General features: G+C 45.8%; 1 protein-coding gene across 4 annotated transcripts in view; it reads left to right on the plus strand.

The window, feature by feature from the left end:
• LOC138295834 (uncharacterized) overlaps nt 1-22,936 on the plus strand; it is a 1,330,477-nt gene that overhangs the window by 77,694 nt on the left and 1,229,847 nt on the right. For all 4 annotated transcript variants that reach the window (XM_069234393.1, XM_069234396.1, XM_069234394.1 and 1 more), the window contains exon 4: nt 16,317-16,426. In XM_069234393.1, the coding sequence (XP_069090494.1) occupies nt 16,317-16,426 (110 nt within the window). The remainder of the gene's footprint in view (nt 1-16,316; nt 16,427-22,936) is intronic.

The raw sequence follows: 22,936 nt of genomic DNA on the forward strand, positions 1-22,936 counted from the left end.
GAAAATTATTTGATACCAGTAGAATAAGGCTGGTTTAAAGAAGGGCACTCGACAATTGACCACTGCTTTAGTCTGTGGTCATTAGCAAAAAAATCAATTGAAATGCGAAGAAGCCTGTTTTGCTGTTTTATTGATTTTTGTGCCACATTTGATCTGGTAGACAGAAAACTATTGTGGAATATGCTAAAACAGTTAGGGATCAGTTCAGATTTATTATTTCTCCTTCAGGGTCTGCATTCACAAAATTGGGCCCAAGTAATTCTAGAAATGAGTTGTTCACTCTCAAAAAAGATCCCTATAAAAAACGGACTTCGCCAGGGTTGTGTGTTGGCCCCAATATTATTTACATTATTTCTGTCAGACTTGCCAGGGCTGCTGAAGGAGGTTAAAGGCCTATGCCCAAAAATGGATGGCTTGCATGCTTCCCGCTTACTATATGCTGATGATCTACTGATAATGGCCATGACGCAGTTAGGACTACAAAGGAAATTGGAGGTGTTTTATTCCTATTGCCAAAGGAAAAAAAAGTGTAGTAAATATGGATAAAACAAAAATAATGTCAATAGAGAAAGGAAAGAGTGCATTTACTTACCGTCTAGGAGGAGAAAAAATAGAGAAGGTAAAAAAATATAAACATCTGGGCATGTGGTTCGACTCAGATTTGAGATGGAAAGATCATATTGAAGTCCTAAAAAATAAAGTACTATCTTCGGTTTGGGGATTGAGACAATTTAGTAGTAAATATGGGGGACCTTCCCTCCAGCCGGTCATTTCTGCTTTTAATGCTATGGTACGTCCCCAGTTTCAATATGGGGTAGAAGTTTTAACATTTTTGGGGAAATTAAATTGGGAGACAGAAGAAGGCATTTGTGTAAAGCGTATGCTATCACTGCCTCCTTCAAGTATGCTACAAGCTATAAGAGCAGAATGTCAAATGACAGCATGGACTTACCAGGGACTGCAAGCTGTGCTGAAGTTTTGGCTAAGCATAAGAGATGAGGGGATTTGTAAGATTGCGAGATTGTGTAAAAAAGAAATAATAACAAGCGAGTTATACAGGGCGTCACAAGTGGGAGGACGGTTGGAAAAGATCTGCGTCCTCTTAGGCTTACCCGGCAACCAGTGGTGTGGAGAACAAATTCCGAAACAGAACCTACGAATAATGGTGAAGGAAAGGGCAAGAGAAATAGATCTGAAGTACCTGGAGTGTAAAATCTCAACCCAGGCTATGGTGGGTGGATGGAGGAATCTGGAAAATTTCCCCTATATAGAGGGTCTACCTAACCCAAGATTAAGGGACTCAGTGTTACAGTTCAGAACTGGGTTAAACCCAGGCTATAGGGATCCCAAAGTAAAAGCATTTCTTAAGAACACCGAGGGCCTTTGTACTTGTGGTTTATTACACAAACGTAGCACGCAACATCTACTTTTGGATTATTAGCTTTTAGAAGTGCGCAAGAAGTTTTTAAGACCAATTTTTAAGGAGTATAATATTATTAATCGGGATCAAGCACTCAAGTTACTAGTAGACATGAGGTTTCTGAATGTAACGTGTGCGCTAGGCCAATTTTTTATTGGATTAAGAGGGGTTTTAACTGGATTTATAGGGCCCGGTATATCGTAGGGAGCAAAGTTGAATGAAGAGTTTAAATTGTTGTAAATTGATCATCTTAAAATTATATTGGCCGATGGTCATATAGAAAATTTGCCACATTATAGTGAGGCGTGAAGTAAAATACAGAGCATTTCATATTGAAAATTGCACTTTATTGAAACTGTAAGGATTTAAGTCTTATTAGAATCACATGTTGGACAATTTGTTAGACATTTTGTACCTTGAAGGACTAGTAGTAAAAGAAAAGTTATTCAAGGTTAGAATAATTTAATGAATTATGTAAATAGAGTTGGTTGATAAGAATTAGAATGAATTAAGAATTTTGTATGCGATTGCATAATGTAATAAGACACTTTTTAATGAATTTGTGTTTAATTAATTGTTTATGAGATAGGATTTTTTATAATGAATTTTGTACAACTCATTGTTTTTATACTTTTAAGGTTTAAGCCAAATAAAAGAATTTATGACTGACACTCCGATGGTGGAAGCCTTTGACCAATGGCTCATCGGATATCGGGCTATAGGTCTAGGTGGCTCAGGCCATTCATTTTCTTGAAGGCGGACATTCCAGTGTATAAGTTTTCCTCTTTTGTGGCGGCCAGGTAAAGCCCGGCTGTCCTGAAAATGAGATAGGGATGAATAGGATTGGCACTCTGGTAAAAACTACCAGTAGGTCAGAGATTTTTTTTGTTTTTCAGTAACAAACTCCAGCTTTCAGAGCTTGTTTTTGACAAACAGAAAACTTTGTTGTGTGGGTGTATTGAACATTGTGTCCTACAGCAAATTTGTGTTCCACAGCAGAACTTCAGCAGGGCCACCAAGGTGGCGTCTATGCTAAAGGCACAGAAATCTAATCTCTAAATGTGATGAGATATACTTTGTCAGGGCAGTGGAATACATCTCTTGTCTAACGAGTTGTGGGAATACAACCTTTTTAGAAAAGGTGGTCTTTCACAGCCCAACTTATCAATGGTTGAAGAGGTACCCGGGCAAAATGTTAGAAGTGAGAAGAAAGCAGTTGTTGAAGTTATTAATCCTGAAATGATTAGTATAAACAGATATAGCCCTCTTGCAAAGGATGAGACAGTGAGGAGCTCCTCCCTCAAGGATGCATCTGGGCAGTCACTAGCTTACACAACGGTTAGGTTGGAGAAACTAGATATGATACTTGATAATAATAGGAGTCACGAGGAGATAATTGCCCTGATAAGGGAAGAAGTTGGCCAACTATGTGCTTTGGTTTTAAGTCTCACAGACAAGATAGAGAGATTACAGTTGAATTAACTGAGTGAGCCTAAGGGGGGAAATGAGTGAAAAAAAGAGTGCAAATGGTTCTAACAGAGCGTATCAGATGGGATGCGTAAGAGATGTAACCATTAACAGACAAAAAGCACTACCCTTTGAGGCTGGATGTTGAGGTTCTGTGGATGAAAGGGGTGCTTACAGGTAAAATAGCCTAAGAAAGAGATATATTCCTGACACACTAACTGTGCCTCCAGCTGTAGTCATTATGGTGGGAAATATCAAAGGAGGGAGCAACAGCTTGGCCAAAGGCGACCTAACCACATGCATAATTTAGAGGCCAGGGATATGAATGGGGGGATGAACAACAAGGCCTGGCTCCAGATAATAACGGGATCGTGTTCCTCACGGTTTATTGTGCCTAGGTTATACCCCGAGAACAAGGGGGATTATGACTCTCTAAAAAATATAGTGATCCATTGGTTAAGGCGCCATCAACATTGTTATTCATTGATAAGATCAGAGCTCCACATTGTCAAGCGTTGTTCCCTACCAAATGAGCAATTTGTTTATATATGTAGGAAGTTGGCTCTGTATATACTATTTCAAAGTAATAAATAGTGTGCACAGAGTCCAAGGGTTCCCCTTAGAGGTAAGATAGTGGCAAAAATAGATAATTCTAATGCTCTCTTTTGTGATAGTGTGGTCGAGCAGTAGGCTTATCAGAGGGTTGTGTTAAGCATTTGTTGTACACACACAGGCAATAAATGAGGAACACACACTCAAAGACAAATTTCAGGCCAATAGGTTTTTATATAGAAAAATATATTTTCTTAGTTTATTTTAAGAATCACAGGTTCAAGCTTTACAAACAATACTTTAAATGAAAGGTATTTCACTCAGGTATTCTAGGAACTTTGAATAATCACAATAGCATGTACAGTTTTGACAAAAATGTCAATAAGCTATTTTAAAAGTGGACACAGGGCAAAAATTAACTGTTCCTGAGGGAGGTAAGTAAATGTTAAGTCCACAGGTAAGTAAAACACTTACAGGGTTCAAAGTTGGGTCCAAGGTAGCCCACCGTTGGGGGTTCAAGGCAACCCCAAAGTTACCACACCAGCAGCTCAGGGCCGGTCAGCTGCAGAGGTCAAAGTGGTGCCCAAAACACGTAGGCTTCAATGGAAATAGGGGTGCCCCGGTTCCAGTCTGCCAACAGGTAAGTACCCGTGTCTTCGGAGGGCAGACCAGGGGGGTTTTGTAGGGCACCGGGGGGGACACAAGCAGGCACAGAAAGTACACCCTCAGCGGCACAGGGGCGGCTGGGTGCAGAGTGCAAACAGGCATTGGGTTTCTGATAGGAATCAATGGGGAGACCCGGGGGTCTCTTCAACGATGCAAGCACGAACAGGGGGGGGCTCCTCGGTGTAGCCACCACCTGGGCTAGGCAGAGGGTCGCCTGGGGGTCGCTCCTGCACTGGAGTTCGGTTCCTTCAGGTCCTGGGGGCTGCGGGTGCAGTGTGGTTTCCAGGCGTCGGGTTCCTTGAAGCAGGCAGTCGCGGTCAGGGGGAGCCTCTGGATTTCCTCTGCAGGCGTCACTGTGAGGGCTCAGGGGGGTCAACTCTGGCTACTCATGGTCTCGCAGTCACCGGGGAGTCCTCCCTGTAGATTTAGTTTTCCGCAGGTCGAGTCTGGGACGTTGGGTGCAGAGTGGAAAGTCTCACGCTTCCGGCAGGAAACGTGTGGTCTTTAAGAGTTGCTTATTTGTTTAAAAAAGTTACAGTTTCTTGAACAGGGCTGCTGTTCTCGGGAGCTTCTTGGTCCTTTAGATGCAGGGTAGTCCTCTGTGGCTTCAGAGGTTGCTGGACCCTGTTGGATGCATCACTGTTGCAGTTTTCTTCGAAGTTTGGAGACAGGCCGGTGGTCTGGGGCCAAATCAGTTGTCGTCTCCGTCTTCACTGCAGGGCTTCAGGTCAGCAGTCCTTCTTCTTCTTTAGGTTGCAGGAATCTATCTTCCTCGGTTCTGGGAGCCCCTAAATACTCAATTTAGGGGTGTGTTTAGGTTGGGAGGGCAGTAGCCAATGGCCACTGTCCTTGAGGGTAGCCACACCCTGTTTGTGCCTCCTCCCTGTGGGGAGGGGGGCACATCCCTAATCCTATTGGTGGAAACCTCCTTCTACAAGATGGAGGATTTCTAAAAGTAAGAGTCACCTCAGCTCAGGACACCTTAGGGGCTGTCCTGACTGGGGGGTGACTCCTCCTTGTTTTTCTCATTATCTCCTCCAGCCTTGCCGCCAAAAGTGGGGGCAGTAGTCGGAGGGGCGGGCATCTCCACTAGCTGGGATGCCCTGTGGTGTTGTAACAAAGGGGGTGAGCCTTTGAAGCTCCCCGCCAGGTGTTACAGTTCCTGCAGGGGGAGGTGAGAAGCACCTCCACCCAGTCCAGGCTTTATTCCTGGCCACAGAGTGACGAAGGCAATCTCCCCATGTGGCCAGCAACATGTCTGGTGTGTGGCAGGCTGGCAAAAACTAGTTAGCCCACACTGGAAGTCGGGTATGTTTTCAGGGGGCATCTCTAAGATGCCCTCTGGGTGTATTTTTACAATAAAGTGCACACTGGCATCAGTGTGCATTTATTGTGCTGAGAAGTTTGATACCAAACTTCCCAGTTTTCAGTGTAGCCATTATGGTGCTGTGGAGTTCGTGTTTGACAGACTCCCAGACCATTTACTCTTATGGCTACCCTGTACTTACAATGTCTAAGGTTTTGCTTAGAAACTGTAGGGGCATAGTGCTTATGCACAAATGCCCTCACCTGTGGTATAGTACACCCTGCCTTAGGGCTGTAAGGCCTGCTAGAGGGGTGACTTACCTATGCCACAGGCACTGTGAGGTTGGCATGGCACTCTGAGGGGAGTGCCATGTCGACGTAGTCATTTTCTCCCCACCAGCACACACAACCTGGCAAGCAGTGTGTGTGTGCTGAGTGAGGGGTCCCTAGGGTGGCATAAGACATGCTGCAGCCCTTAGAGACCTTCCCTGGCATCAGGGCCCTTGGTACCAGGGGTACCAGTTACAAGGGACTTACTTGGATGCCGGGGTTGTGCCAATTGTGGAGACAAAGGTACAGTTTAGGGAAAGAACACTGGTGCTGGGGCCTGGTTAGCAGGGTCCCAGCACACTTTCAAATCATAACTTAGCATCAGCAAAGGCAAAAAGTCATGGGGTAACCATGCCAAGGAGGCATTTCCTTACACAACCCCCACCCCCCAAACGAAAGAGGATGAGACTAACCTTTCCCAAGAGAGTCTTCATTTTCTAAGTGGAAGAACCTGGAAAGGCCATCTGCATTGGCATGGGCAGTCCCAGGTCTGTGTTCCACTATAAAGTCCATTCCCTGTAGGGAGATGGACTACCTCAACAGTTTTGGATTTTTACCTTTCATTTCCATTAGCCATCTGAGAGGTCTGTGGTCAGTTTGAACTACAAAGTGAGTACCAAAGAGGTATGGTCTCAGCTTCTTCAGGGACCAAACCACAGCAAAGGCCTCCATCTCAATGGCACTCCAAAGCTGCTCCCTGGGGAGTAACCTCCTGTTAATGAAAGCAACAGGCTGGTCAAGGCCATCATCATTTGTTTGGGACAGAACTGCCCCTATCCCATGTTCAGAGGCATCAGTCTGCACAATTAGAGTAATCAAGAGCTTTGAGAAACTGGTGCTGTGCACATAGCTTGTGTCAGGGTGTCAAAGGCCTGTTGGCATTCTATAGTCCAGTTTACCTTCTTGGGCATTTTCTTAGAGGTAAGTTCTGTGAGGGGTGTCACTATGGATCCATATCCCTTCACAAACCTCCTTTAGTAACCAGTCAAGCCAAGGAATGCCCTGACTTGAGTCTGGGTTTTTGGAGCTACCCAGTCCAGAATAGTCTGGATCTTGGGTTGGAGTGGCTGAACTTGGCCTCCACCTTCAAGGTGTCCCAAGTAAACCACAGTACCCTGCCCTATCTGACATTTGGATGCTTCGATAGAGAGGCCTGCTGCTTGCAGGGCCTGTAAAACCTTCTTCAGGCGGACCAGGTGATCCTGCCAGCTGGAGCTAAAGACAGCAATATCATCAAGATAAGCTGCACTAAAGGAGTCCAAGCCAGCAAGGACTTGATTCACCAACCTTTGGAAGGTGGCAGGGGCATTCTTTAAGCCAAATGGCATCACAGTAAACTGATAGTGCCCATCAGGTGTAGAGAATGCTGTCTTTTCTTTTTCTCCTGGTGCCATTTTTATTTGCCAGTACCCTGCTGTCAAGTCAAAGGTACTCAAGTATTTGGCAGCACCCAATTTATCAATTAACTCATCTGCCCTTAGAATGGGATGGGCATCTGTCTTGGTGACAGAATTAAGTCCTCTGTAGTCCACACAAAACCTCATCTCTCTCTTGCTATCTTTTGTGTGAGGTTTGGGGACTAAGACCACTGGGCTAGTCCAGGGGCTGTCAGAGTGCTCAATGACTCCCAATTCCAGCATCTTGTGGACTTCCACTTTGATGCTTTCCTTAACTTGGTCAGACTGTCTAAAAAAAATATTTTGACAGGCATGCTGTCCCCTGTGTCCGCATCATGGGTACACAGGTGTGTCTGACCAGGGGTTAGGGAAAAGAGCTCAGCAAACTGTTGTAGGACTTTCCTACAGTCAGCTCGCTGTTGGCCAGAGTGGGTGTCTGAATAGATCACTCCATCTACTGAGCCATCTTTAGGATCAGTGGGGAGGAGATCAGGGAGAGATTCACTCTCAGCTTCCTGGTTAACATGTTTACATCTGGCAGGTCATGAAAGAGTTTGAGGCGGTTCACATGGATCACCCTTTTGGGGGTCCTGCTAGTACCTAGGTCTACCAGGTAGGTGACCTGACTCTTTCTCTCTAGCACTGGGTAAGGGCCACTCCATTTGTCCTGAAGTGCCCTGGGAGCCACAGGCTCCAGAACCCAGACTTTCTGTCCTGGCTGAAACTCACCCATAGCAGCCTTTTGGTCGTACCACATCTTCTGGAGTTGTTGGCTGGCCTCAAGGTTTTTACTTGCCTTTTCCATGTACTCTGCCACCCTGGAACGTAGGCCTAGTAGATAGTCCACTATATCTTGCTTAGGCTCATGAAGAGGTCTCTCCCAGCCTTCTTTCACAAGAGCTAGTGGTCCCCTTACAGGATGGCCAAACAGAAGTTCAAAGGGGGAAAACCCTACTCCCTTCTGAGGCACTGCTCTGTAGGCGAAAAGCAGACATGGCAAGAGGAAATCCCATCTCCTTTTGAGCTTTTCAGGGAGCCCCATGATCATGCCCTTCAATGTCTTGTTAAACCTTTCAACAAGTTTGTAGACGGTATGGTGTGGTGAATTTGTAAGTCACCCCACACTCATTCCACATGTGTTTATGGTATGCTGACATGAAGTTGAAAGCTCTGTCAGAAACCACCTCCTTAGGAAATCCCACCCTGATAAAGATACCAATGAGTGCTTTGGCTACTGCAGGGGCAGTAGTGGACCTAAGGGGAATTGATTCAGGGTACCTACTAGCATGATCCACTACTACTAGGATATACTGATTCCCTGAGGCTGTGGGAGGTTCAAATGGATCCACTATGTCCACTCCCACTCTTTTAAAGGGCCCCCCCACCACTGGAAGTGGAATGAGGGGGGCCTTTGGATGGCCACCTGTCTTACCACTGGCTTGACAGGTGGTTCAGGAAGCACAAAACTCCTTAACTTTCTGGGACATGTTGGGCCAATAGAAATGGTTGACTAACCTCTCCCAAGTCTTGGTTTGTCCCAAATGCCCAGCAAGTGGAATCTCATGGGCTAAGGTCAGAATGAACTTCCTAAACTCCTGAGGCACTACCACTCTCCTAGTGGCACCAGGTTTGGGATCTCTTGCCTCAGTGTAAAGGAGTCCATCTTCCCAATAGACCCTATGTGTTCCACTGATTTTTCCTTTGGTTTCCTCAGCAGCTTGCTGCCTGAGGCCTTCAAGAGAGGGACAGGTTTCTTGCCCCTTACACAGCTGTTCCCTTGTGGGTTCCCCTGGGCCTAAGAGTTCAATCTGATAAGTTTACAACTCCATGGGCTCAGTTCCCTCAGAGGGCAGAACTTCTTCCTGGGAAGAGAGGTTCTTTTTCTTTTGCTGTGTTGAAGCTGGTTCCCCAGTCTTCTTTCCTTTTCTCTTGGAGGGTTGGGCCATTATTCCAGGCTCCAACACCTCTTTTTCACCCTGAGCCTTACACTGTGCCCTTGTCTTGACACACACCAGTTCAGGGATACCCAGCATGGCTGCATGGGTTTTGAGCTCTACCTCAGGCCATGCTGAGGACTCCAGGTTGTTTCCAAGCAAACAGTCTACTGGGATAACAGAGGATGCTACCACCTGTTTCAGGCCAGTGCCCCCTCCCCATTCTAAAGTTACCATAGCCATGGGATGTACTTTAGTCTGATTGTCAGCGTTGGTGACTGGATACGTTTGTCCAGTCAGGTATTGTCCTGGGGAAACCAGTTTGTCTGTCACCATTGTGACACTGGCACCTGTATCCCTCAGGGCTTCTACACTAGTCCCATTAATTAAGAGCTTCTGCCTGTATTCTTGCATATTAGGGGGCCAGGCAGCTAGTGTGGCTAAGTCCACCCCACCCTCAGAAACTAATGTAGCTTCAGTGTGAACCCTGATTTGCTCTGGGCACACTGTTGATCCCACCTGGAGACTAGCTATTCCAGTGCTAACTGGAGTAGTAGTAGAAGTGGAACCTTTCTTGGGACAGGCCTTGTCTCCAGTTTGGTGTCCCTGCTGATTACAGCTACGACACCAGGCCTTTTTGGGATCAAAGTTTTTACCCTTGTACCCAAAATTGAATTGTGAAGAGGTTTTGGACCCTCCCTCCTGAGCAGGTTTTTGGGGCCCTGTAGAAGACACTTTACTTTTACCCTTGGATGTCTCAACAATCTTCCCCTGGGGAGTCTTTGTAACCCCTTTCTTTTGGTCACCCCCTCTGGAAGTCTTGGTCACCCTAGTCTTGACCCAATGGTCTGCCTTCTTTCCCAATTCTTGGGGAGAAATTGGACCTAGGTCTACCAGATGCTGATGCAGTTTATCATTGAAACAATTACTTAAAAGGTGTTCTCTCATAAACAGATTGTACAGCCCATCATAATCATTTACACCACTGCCATGAATCCAACCATCCAGTGTTTTGACTGAGAAGTCAACAAAATCAAACCAGGTCTGGCTCGAGGATTTTTTAGCCCCCCTGAACCTAATCCTGTACTCCTCAGTTGAGAATCCAAAGCCCTCAATCAGGGTAGCCTTCATGAGGTCATAGGATTCTGCATCTTTTCCAGAGAGTGTGAGGAGTCCATCCCTACACTTTCCAGTGAACATTTCCCAAAGGAGAGCACCCCAGTGAGATTTGTTTACTTTTCTGGTTGCACAAGCCCTCTCAAAAGCTGTGAACCATTTGGTGATGTCATCACCATCTTCATATTTTGTTACAATCCTTTTGGGGATTTTTAGCATGTCAGGAGTATCTCTGACCCTATTTAAGTTGCTGGCACCATTGATGGGAGCTAAGCCCATCTCTTGTCTTTCCCTTTCTATGGCTAGGAGCTGTCTCTCCAAAGCCAATCTTTTGGCCATCCTGGCTAACATGAGGTCATCTTCATTGAGGCTGCCCTCAATGCTTTCAGAGTTGCTGGACTCCCCTGTGGGAGAAGCAGCATCTCTGACTATCACTTGTGGGTTGGAGGAACACTGGTCTCCCTAACTAGGAGTGGAGGGAGGAGATTGTCCTCCACTTCACTAGCATCATCCTCTGTAAGGGTCTCTTCAAAGGGGTTGTCTCTAGCAAACTCTGCCAAGAGCTCCTGGAGCTGTACTTTGGTAGGGTTTGATCCCGTTTTTATCTTTTTGATTTTGCAGAGAGTCCTTAACTCTGACATCCTAAGATGCAGGTAAGGGGTGAGGTTGAGCTCCACCACCATCTCTTCTGCAGTAGACATTATTTCTCTAAAAGTTGGGATACTTTTTAAGAATCTAAAACTATCTCTAGAACTTAATACAAACTTTTACAAAACTTTTAAACTCTAAAAGAAATGCTAACAGGGACTAACACAAGGCCCTAGCAGGACTTTTAAAAATGTAGAAAAAAAAGGGCTCAAATTTAAAAAATCAGTTTCTAATGACAATTTTTGGAATTTAGTTGTGTGATCAGGTATTGGCTGAGTAGCCCAGCAAATGCAAAGTCTTGTACCCCACCGCTGATCCACCAATGTAGGAAGTTGGCTCTGTATATACTATTTCAAAGTAAGAAATAGTGTGCACGGAGTCCAAGAGTTCCCCTTAGAGGTAAGATAGTGGCAAAAATAGATAATTCTAATGCTCTCTTTTGTGATAGTGTGGTCGAGCAGTAGGCTTATCAGAGGGTTGTGTTAAGCATTTGTTGTACACACACAGGCAATAAATGAGGAACACACACTCAAAGACAAATTTCAGGCCAATAGGTTTTTATATAGAAAAATATATTTTCTTAGTTTATTTTAAGAATCACAGGTTCAAGCTTTACAAACAATACTTTAAATGAAAGGTATTTCACTCAGGTATTCTAGGAACTTTGAATAATCACAATAGCATGTACAGTTTTGACAAAAATGTCAATAAGCTATTTTAAAAGTGGACACAGGGCAAAAATTAACTGTTCCTGAGGGAGGTAAGTAAATGTTAAGTTCACAGGTAAGTAAAACACTTACAGGGTTCAAAGTTGGGTCCAAGGTAGCCCACCGTTGGGGGTTCAAGGCAACCCCAAAGTTACCACTCCAGCAGCTCAGGGCCGGTCAGCTGCAGAGGTCAAAGTGGTGCCCAAAACACGTAGGCTTCAATGGAAATAGGGGTGCCCCGGTTCCAGTCTGCCAGCAGGTAAGTAACGGTGTCTTCGGAGGGCAGACCAGGGGGGTTTTGTAGGGCACCGGGGGGGACACAAGCAGGCACAGAAAGTACACCCTCAGCGGCACAGGGGCGGCTGGGTGCAGAGTGCCAACAGGCATTGGGTTTCTGATAGGAATCAATGGGGAGACCCGGGGGTCTCTTCAACGATGCAAGCACGAACAGGGGGGGGCTCCTCGGTGTAGCCACCACCTGGGCTAGGCAGAGGGTCGCCTGGGGGTCGCTCCTGCACTGGAGTTCGGTTCCTTCAGGTCCTGGGGGCTGCGGGTGCAGTGTGGTTTCCAGGCGTCGGGTTCCTTGAAGCAGGCAGTCGCGGTCAGGGGGAGCCTCTGGATTTCCTCTGCAGGCGTCACTGTGAGGGCTCAGGGGGGTCAACTCTGGCTACTCATGGGCTCGCAGTCACCGGGGAGTCCTCCCTGTAGATTTAGTTTTCCGCAGGTCGAGTCTGGGACGTTGGGTGCAGAGTGGAAAGTCTCACGCTTCCGGCAGGAAACGTGTGGTCTTTAAGAGTTGCTTATTTGTTTCAAAAAGTTACAGTTTCCTGAACAGGGCTGCTGTTTTCGGGAGCTTCTTGGTCCTTTAGATGCAGGGTAGTCCTCTGTGGCTTCAGAGGTTGCTGGACCCTGGTGGATGCATCACTGTTGCAGTTTTCTTCGAAGTTTGGAGACAGGCCGGTGGTCTGGGGCCAAATCAGTTGTCGTCTCCGTCTTCACTGCAGGGCTTCAGGTCAGCAGTCCTTCTTCTTCTTTAGGTTGCAGGAATCTATCTTCCTCGGTTCTGGGAGCCCCTAAATACTCAATTTAGGGGTGTGTTTAGGTTGGGAGGGCAGTAGCCAATGGCCACTATCCTTGAGGGTGGCTACACCCTCTTTGTGCCTCCTCCCTGTGGGGCGGGGGGCACATCCCTAATCCTATTGGGGGAATTCTCATTTTACAAGATGGAGGATTTCTAAAAGTAAGAGTCACCTCAGCTCAGGACACCTTAGGGGCTGTCCTGACTGGGGGGTGACTCCTCCTTGTTTTTCTCATTATCTCCTCCAGCCTTGCCGCCAAAAGTGGGGGCAGTGGCCAGAGAGGAGGGCATCTCCACTAGCAGGGATGCCCTATGGCGCTGTAACAAAGGGGGTGAGCCTTTGAGGATCACCGCCAGGTGTTACAGTTCCTGCAGGGGGAGGTGAGAAGCACCTCCACCCAGGACAGGCTTTGTTCCTGGCCACAGAGTGACGAAGGCACTCTCCCCATGTGGCCAGCAACATGTCTGGTGTGTGGCAGGCTGGCAAAAACTAGTCAGCCCACACTGGAAGTCGGGCATGTTTTCAGAGGGCATATCTAAGATGTCCTCTGGGTACAATAAAGTGCACACTGGCATCAGTGTGCATTTATTGTGCTGAGAAGTTTGATACCAAACTTCCCAGTTTTCAGTGTAGCCATTATGGTGCTGTGGAGTTTGTGTTTGACAGACTCCCAGACCATATACTCTTATGGCTACCCTGCACTTACAATGTCTAAGGTTTTGCTTAGACACTGTAGGGGCATAGTGCTCATGCACATATGCCCTCACCTGTGGTATAGTGCACCCTGCCTTAGGGCTTTAAGGCCTGCTAGAGGGGTGACTTACCTATGCCACAGGCAGTGTGTGGTTGGCATGGCACTCTGAGGGGAGTGCCATGTCGACTTAGTCATTTTCTCCCCACCAGCACACACAAGCTGGCAAGCAGTGTGTGTGTGCTGAGTGAGGGGTTCCTAGGGTGGCATAAGACATGCTGCAGCCCTTAGAGACCTTCCCTGGCATCAGGGCCCTTGGTACCAGGGGTACCAGTTACAAGGGACTTACCTGGAAGCCTGGGTTGTGCTAATTGTGGAGACAAAGGTACAGTTTAGGGAAAGAACACTGGTGCTGGGGCTTGGTTAGCAGGGTCCCAGCACACTTTCAAATCATAACTTAGCATCAGCTAATTGTGGCCCCATAGCGAGTATAGGCACTCGCAAACATGGAGGCCTGCTGTCGTCAGCAGACCTCCATGTTCGTGACTGCTTTCAATAAAGCAGTTTTTTTTTTTTAAGTGTAGCCCGTTTTCCTTAAAGGAAAACGAGCTGCACTTAAAAAAAAACCCGAAACCTTTAGTTTCGGTATTTTTTCAGGGCAGGGAGTGGTCCCTGGGACCACTCCCTGCCCTGAAAAAATATTTTTGGGTCCATTCACAAAGTGGAAGGGGTCCCCATGGGACCCCTTCCAATTTGCGAGTGGGTTACCATCCACTTGAAGTGGATGGTAACTGCGATACCATTTGCGACCGCGTACGCGGTCGCAAATGGTATTGCATACCACTCAGACTCGCAAATAGGAAGGGAACACCCCTTCCTATTTGCGATTCTGAAATGCATATTGCGAGTCGGTACCGACTCGCAATAGGCATTTCTGCATTGGGAAACGCGTTTAGCGAGTTGCAAACGGCAATTTTTGCCGTTTGCGACTCGCTAAACGTTTCCTACATCTGGCCCTATATGACTGCAGGGACTGACCCCCACCCCCAATTTGGCTGACCAGAGTATTCCTGCCTTACTGTCTGCAGATGATACATAATGATTTTGAAAACTCCTATTTTGCTGCAGAACTAAATCAATAGATTCTCTATCACCTGTGACGAGTATGGCTTGGAAATCAATGTTTCTAAGACTAATTGTATGGCTTTCCATCCACGTAAGTCTTTTAGAGGGACGGTGAAGATGGGATCTTATTACTTAAAGCCAATCGGGCATTTAATTATATGGGAGTCTGGATTGTGAGCACATTATCATGGGTTCCTCAAATAATGAACTCAAATGTCACTGTAGCATACAGGGTCAATGATAGTGAATACATTGAATGTATCTAATTTCTGACAGACGTCTCCCACTCTAGAGATTCACCGTGCAAGAGAGGTCTTGGCGTAGCACTGTGTGGTGCAGATATATGGGGTACGGACAAAATCAAGGGTTTGGTGAAAACTGAGAATAGGTTTATTTGATCAATCATTAAGATGCCCCAAAGTACCCCACTAACACCTATGCTCCTAGACCTGGCTGTAAGGAATATAGTGGATGTAGCCAAAATCAAGCCTCTCCCCTATTGGATTAGACTCTGAAGTAGTATATCTTAGGCACCTTCTAAACAAGCATTTGTCAATCTAAAAGTGCTAGATAAGCTTGGATCCATAACTTAGTTTAATTACTAAAGTCTTGAATGTTTAGGCTGGACTTGAACGTAGTCTGGGACAAACTGGAGCAGGTAACCAAGATGTGGTGGACAAACTAAAAACAAGATATTGGTTACAGGCACATAAAGGATGCATAGGGAAGTCATCTGAAGGCATGCTGGCAGATACATTTCTTAATTTTAAACAGGATCTGGAATTTTAAATGTTTTTGGGCTGCATAAAACCACCATAGGCAAGATCCTTATTTCTAAAATTCAGGTATGATATTTTACCAGTTAATGCACTATGTTACAGACAGCGAGGTCGGCTATTTCACTTACTTTGTTTTGTCTCATTTATTACCGTCTAATGAAAACTCGGTTAATTCCTATATGTACCAAGATGTAAAACGTTATTTAGAGGTATTCTCATTATAAGAACCGACACCACAGAACAGATTGTTTTTGTGGTTTCCATATACTTCAGGTATGCCTGGTGGAAAAGAAGCAGGGTAAATGAAACAACGTATGATTTTAGAATTACAGATAAAATAAATATTTTCTAAATGCCATCCTATCCCCAGGCTGTCTGTTTTGGCTTAAATAATCAAACGGTATTGTCATGCGGCTTAGATGTGTTGCATGGCCTTTAAAAGCTGCACAACATACTCAAATGTAACTTATGTGCAGCTTAAAATTGTACATATCTACAAGGGATAAGCATGTGATTTTCGAAGAGGTACTGATTTCTGCAGGGTGGCACCAGTCTAGTATAACACAGTACTGTTTGTAAGCATGATTGCAAAATGTTGTCACTTTGGAACACATTCCTAAATTTGGAAGCTGTTTTGCCGAAGCCTCTCATGTAAGAAATTGGTAGTGCGCAAATGTCTAACAATGCATTTGCTGAACCTCTAAAATCGTACTTTTCCACAATCTGAGTGCCTGATTCACATCCAATAGTGAGCCCGTCCATATGTATATTTTTTTTAATTTAGGTTGCAATTTCATTTACATGTATATGTTTGTGCTGGTATCATTAATTTACATAGCATTCACGCATTCGCAAAATCATTACACATTCTGAACATTTTCATCTTTGGCGGCTTTTGTGCCATATTTGTAGGTATGTCCCGTATACTTCCTTCTAAGTACAATCCCTGCGAGTTCAATATTTTAGTAAATGATGTTTTGTCTACTGAAATATAATTCAACTATCATTACTTCGTCTCACTGTGATGTGCTTGCATGTTCAATGCTGCTTCAAGCGTCTAAATTAAATCTAAACTTCACCTGTTTTCACTTCCTCTTCAGCACCGCGGTAACCGAATATACAGGCGTGAACTACCCGGTGTATGACTTTTCTGTGATCACACCTTGCTGTGAAGCTGTCAGATACAGAATTATAGATGGCAATGAACTCGGTGAGTACAATTTCGTTTGAGTTCTTAATACTAATATATTAATGTATGGAAAAAGCCCGTAATAAGTTATTTTAGGAATGCTATTTCGGGACAACGAGTACAGCAAGTGGATTGTTTGAACTGTTAGGATCATGTATCAAGAATGGAGTTCAGCTTCTGCAAGGTGTAACTTCCACGGCAGCTGATGTTTCCATTGCACTGGACACATGGGTATTTACCGACTCGCAAAGGGCCATGTATCACATTTGCAAATCAGTAATAGCGATTTCTTAAATGCTATTACCGAATCGCAAATTGCGATACCGGCCCCATTCGCAGCTATGGGCCTGTTGGCCCATAGCTGCGAATATTTTGCATTTCCAAAATTGCGATTTCTGAACCAGAAATCGCAATATTGGAAATGCAAAAGGCCAGGGTGCTGGGGGGCCGAAGGCCCCCTCTCCTGCACCCCAAAAACTTTTTTTTCAACATGTAAGGTACACACATGCCAAAAGGGCATGTGTGCTTTACATGTTGAAGTTAAAAATGCAGTTTAACTGCATTTTTAAATTTTGCACCAGGTTACCACCTGGTTGCAAAGCATGGTATTTTGCATGTGCAAAATGCCATTTTAGGAAAAATCGCAATTTGCGATTTTTTCCAGAATAGCCTTGCGACCTGGAAATTGCGATTCGCAATTTCCAGGTCGCAACGCAATAAATCGCTATTTTAGCGGTTTCTTAGTTGTGGTATGCGAATGCATTTCATGCATCGCAGACCACGGTTTTGCACTCGCAAACGGCCGATTTTACCGTTTGCAAGTGCTAAATAATTTCATACATCTGGCCCATGGTGCCTGGATTGCTATAGAGACACTGAACATCAAAACATTTAAGAGAAGTAGAATAAAAGGAAATACGTGTTTAGAATGTAGGACACCGACAAAACAGAAGAGAGTTCTTTACATCAGCATATCAAAAGCAAGTCAAATTTTATAGGACATGTTTTTTTCCATCCTCAGGTTATTTCAGTCAGTTCTTGTAATTTAGCCACAGAAGTTTGCATAGTGGGAGTTCTGCTTCACCATTAAAAGTGTAGTCATGCTAATACCACCTTGTCAGTTGTTTCCTAAACGTGGCACACATGGAATGGAGCCTCTTGCAGCTTTGCCTTTTGTAGGTTGTGCTTGCCTGTGTGTATGGCCCTCTGCGTTATCTATGCAAATGTTTCTAAATAGAGTATAGCATGTTACCCACAAATAGATTCCCGTTTCTCTGTACAAATCACTCATATCCATTAAAAGCACTATACATTAATTTGTTCCCCTGCTGTACATCACTAGGTGTCCCATTATACATCATCCTTTACCCCTGCTATGAATTGCCCAGTACCCCCATGCACCTTCATGTCCCTGAATAGTAGGTCACCGAATGTACCGTGTCCAGTTTTCACCTCCGGCCTCTCATAAGTCACATCATCCAGTTACCCCTATGGTGTATAAACCCAGTTCTCCCTAACGTGGATTACCCGGGACTCCATTGATGCACATCATGCTATGATCCCTGGTGCACGTTACCCTATGCTCCCTTATGCAGATAACCATGTCATTCAATGGTGTGTCCAACTCTTAACATTATTCTGAAGTCTATGCAAACCAGGACTCTCCTTCACCAATTGATTAGGAGAATCTTCAATTTTATTACAAGACAGGTGGCTCATATTATGGAAATTTAAAGCATTTTAACAACGATAATTGTTGCATGCTGAACTGACTTCCAATAAAATGCTTTAAACATTGGCACTCTGGGCCCAATCAGATGTTTAAGTGTATCTTCTAATATACCCCATGCCCAAATTATTTTGATGCCAGAACACCCCAGACTGAGCAAGTCTCAAAACGCCCTCTATCCACCCCCACAAGAGCCATCACACCCTTAACAGACCTACCTACGATGGTTGCAGACACATGAGTGAATGGTTTGCGTAATTAAATCAATAACTGTGGGGTAGAGGTTCTAAGGGCCTCAATCATCTTTACATAGTGTTTAAGGCACCTTATAATGCAGAAATTAGGGTACAAGGGGAATGAAAGCAAGTATAGAGGTAAAGACACTCTTGGTACACCTTGGAAAGGTAAAATGGACCCCCTTTGGCGAGACATGCATTGTAGAAATATCCAAAGATCTCACATCTGGGACCTTCCTAAATGATATTAGACATAATAGCATAACCAACATGGTAGATAATAACTTCGAAGACAGATACTAATTATCCTTCAATGACTAGAATATTTATAACACCGACTATACATCCCATACCATGGAATACCTGGGTTTAGGAAGATTCACATATCAAATCTCTTTCATCAACCTGCAAACCAAATGGTGCTTTCCAACAGGTTTACCATCAATTCTTTTATGTCCTGTTAATATTGCTGACCTTTATCCATTATTAGTCCTATAGGAATTCCGACAGGTCTCCAAAGAGGCCACATTTTTTAAAATTCCTGTGGCATCTCATGAAAAAGATCTAAGCCAAAGGGATAGCAGATACTTGTTGGATTGTAACAAATGGTACTGTCAAATAATCGTACTTCAAATCCAGACACATCATCCAGTCTCCAGGAAGGAGAACATCTCTGAGCCTGACTACTGATTCCTTTTTTAAATGGTTATAAAGGACAGCCTGATTTAGATTTTCAGATCTATTACAGGCCAGAACTTCTTGCTTTTTTTAAAAACTAAGAATATATTGCTTACAAAACTGTCTAGATGTAACAAACATGTCTCTATAGCCCCTTTGTTGAGCATCTCCCTCCAAAGAAATCAATTCCATCTCTTCCTGGGAAACAGAATTGGAGTAAAAAATATAGGGGGTGATTCTGACCCCGGGACAGGCTGGCGGTGCTCCGCAGGGCATTCTGACCGCGGCGGTACAGCCGCGGCCAGAAACGGAAAGTCGGCGGTGTACCGCCGACTTTCCGCTGCCCATGGGAATCCTCCATGGTGGCGCAGCTTGCTGCGCCGCCATGGGGATTCCGACCCCCTCACCGCCATCCTGTTCCTGGCGGTTTCGACCGCCAGGAACAGGATGGCGGTGAGGGGTGTCGTGAGGCCCCTCGGGGCCCCTGCAGTGCCCATGCCAATGGCAGGGGCCCCACTTTGAATTTCAGTGTCTGCTCAGCAGACACTGAAATTCGCGACGGGTGCTACTGCACCCGTCGCACACCTTCCACTCCGCCGGCTCCATTCGGAGCCGGCTTCATCGTGGAAGGGTGTTTCCCACTGGGCTGGCGGGCAGACTTTTGGCGGTCGCCCGCCAGCCCAGTGGAAAACCCAGAATGACCGCCGCGGTCTTTTGACCGCGGTACGGTCTTCTGGCGGTCCCAGCCAGGCCGGCGGCTACCGCTGCCGGCCGGGGTCAGAATGACCCCCATAGTCTTGACCAAAGTGGTATAAAACTTTATATGAAATCCCTGAACTGTTTGAAAAACAAAGTACCAATTGAAACCAACATCTATGTTTTTTGCAGAAAGGGCTAACCTGCCTCTAGCTTTTACCAGAGAGGAGAATAGTCTCTAACGTTGAACTCCTCATACCCTTGCTCAATCAATCAATAAAACATTTAAGAAGCACTGAAAATCACCCATGAGGGTCTCGAGGTGCTGGAGCTGTATGCTGCTGTGGGGAGGAATGATCAACTTCCAGGTCTTTAGTTCTCTTTTGAATCGCTGGCGTTATGGGGCAGTCCTGAGGTGCAGGGGGAGGTCTTGGCTGCCAGGTGCGAGAAGGAGCGTCCTCCGCTGTCGGCTCGACGGATCCATGGGGTGTCTGCAAGGGAGAAAGAAGCTGATCAGTGGTGTCTGGTTGGTTGGTAGAAGGTCAGACGCTTGCTGATGTATGCTGGTCCTTTGTTGTGCAGGTCTGTAAGGAAATGCCTCTTTGGCATTGTAGGAGGCTGGCCTGGCTTGTAGTGGGTACCAATGGTACGTACACCTTATGCCAGGTCCAGTTATCCCTTATTAGTAGAGTGTAGTAGTGTTCTAACAGCTTAGGCTGATAGAGGTAGTAATAGCAGAGCAGCCAAGGCAGAACTAGGAGACATGCAAAGCTCATGCAATACCACTTATATCATATAGGTACTATATCATAAGAAAGACAATACTCATAGTTACTAAAAATAAAGGCACTTTAGTTTAGTGACAATGTGCCAAAAATATCTCAGAGGATATACTCCCTTAGGAGGTGAGTAACATACACAAAATATACACAACTAACCAAATCAGGTAAGTAAAACAGTCAGAAAATAGTGCAAACACTGTAAAACACAATAGGATGCAATAGGCCTAGGGGCAACACAAACCATATAATAAGAAAGTGGAATGCGAACCACAAATGGACCCCTAGGCTAGTGTAGTATGTAGAGGGTTGCTGGGAGTGTAAGAAAACACTAAGGGTGTAAAGGAGACCCCACCCCAAGACCCTGGAATGTAGGAGTAAAGTACAACTATTTCCCCAGAAACTCACTAAAGTCGTGATAAAGGATTTTGCAAGAACCACTACAGACTGCAAAGCACTGAATACTGACTCCTGGACCTAAAGACCTTCAAAGGAAGAGGACCAAGTCCAAGAGTCACTAAAGTGTCCAGGGGGGGCAGGAGCCCACTAAACCCCGGATGAAGGTGCAAAATGGCTGCCTCCGGTTGGAAGAAGCTGCAGGATTTGCAACAACAAAAGGTGGTAGGAAGTTCTGCTTCATGCACAAGATGTACCACGGCATGCTGAAGGATGCAGAGTTGTTTCCTTGGCAAAATACTGCAAACAAGCCTTGCTAGCTGCAAGAGTTGCAGTTGGAGAAAAAGGGTGCTGCCTGTGCCCAGGAAGGACCAGGATGTCGCCACTTGGGGGAGGAGACAGATGGTCCCTCAGCAACGTAAAGAGCCCATGCACAGGCAGGAAGCACCCGCAGAGGTCCTTGAACATGGGTTCAAGAAGTCTAAACATTTGCGTCATCTCAACACTGCAAAGAGAGGTCCCACGACAACGGAGATCAACTCAGGGAGCTGAGCATCGCAGGACAGAGTGCTGGGGACCTAGGCTCAGCTGTGCATGCAGGAGTTCTTAGAAATGTGCACAGAAGCCCTTGTAGCTGCAGAAAACACAGTGCACAGGACTACTGTCTGGGGAGGGGAGGCAATGACTTACGTCCTCCAAATTCAGACAGTTGGACCACTGGACAGTTTGGGTCACTTGGGTCCACCACCTGAGTTCCAGGGGCCACTCTGGTCAGGATGAGAGGGGACCAAGAGTACTGGTGAAGCTGAAGTTTGGTGCCTGCTGAAGCAGGGGGAAGATTCCGTCGACCCACAGAAGATTTCTTCGTGGCTTCCAGTGCAGGGTGAAGGCAGGCAGCCTCCAGAGCATGCACCACCAGGAAACAGTCAAGAAAGCCAGCAGGATTAGGTGCTACAATGTTGCTGGTAGTCTTCTTGCTACTTTGTTGCAGTTTTGCAGGTGTCCTGGAGCCGTCAGCGGTCGATCCTTGGCAGAAGTCAAAGAGAGAAGTATAGAGGAACCCTGATGAATTCTTGCAAGTCGTAATCTGCGGAAAAGCCCACTGGAGAGACCCTAAATAGCCCTCAGAGGAGGATTGGCCACCTATTCAGGTATGCACCTATCAGGAGGGGTCTCTGAAATCACCTGCTGGCACTGGCCACTCAGAGGCCTCCAGAGTGCCCTCACACCTCTGGAAACAAGATGGCAGAGGTCTGGGACACACTGGAGGTGCTCTGGGCACCACCCTTGGGGTGGTGATGGACAGGGGAGTGGTCACTCCCCTTTCCTTTGTGCAGTTTCACGCCAGAGCAGGGACTGGGGGTTCCCTAAACCAGTGTAGAATGGCTTATGCAAGGAGGGCACCATCTGTGCCCTTCAAAGCATTTCGCTGGGAGAGGCTACCCCCTCCCCAGCCTTTAACACATATTTCCAAAGGGAGAGGGTGTAATACTCTCTCTCAGAGGAAATTCTTTGTTCTACCTTCCTGGGACTGGGCTGCCCAGACCCCAGGATGGCAGACCCCTGTCTGTGGGGTGGCAGCAGCTGTAGCTGCAGAGAAAACCCCAGAGATCTGGTTTGGCAGTACTGGGGGTCCATAGTGGAGCCCGCAGGATGCATGTAATTGACTCCCCAATACCAGATTTGGAATGAGGGGGCAATTCCATGATCTTAAACATGTTACATGGCCATATTCAGAGTTACCATTGTGAAGCTACACATAGGTATTGACCTATATGTAGTCCACTCACTCACAAAGTGTCTTTGCACCTAACCTTCAGCAAGTGAAGGTTAGACATATAGGTGACTTTTAAGTTACTTAAGTGCAGTGAAAATGGCTCTGAAATAACGTGTGCGTTATTTTACTCAGGCTGCAATGGCAGTCCTGTGTAAAGGTTTGTCTGAGCTCCCTATGGATGGTAAAAGAAATTCTCCTGGAAGCCCAATACCCTGGGTACCTAGGTACCATATACAAGAG

The sequence above is a fragment of the Pleurodeles waltl genome, chromosome 5, assembly GCF_031143425.1.
Source record: "Pleurodeles waltl isolate 20211129_DDA chromosome 5, aPleWal1.hap1.20221129, whole genome shotgun sequence".
In the NCBI taxonomy this organism is placed as follows: domain Eukaryota; kingdom Metazoa; phylum Chordata; class Amphibia; order Caudata; family Salamandridae; genus Pleurodeles; species Pleurodeles waltl.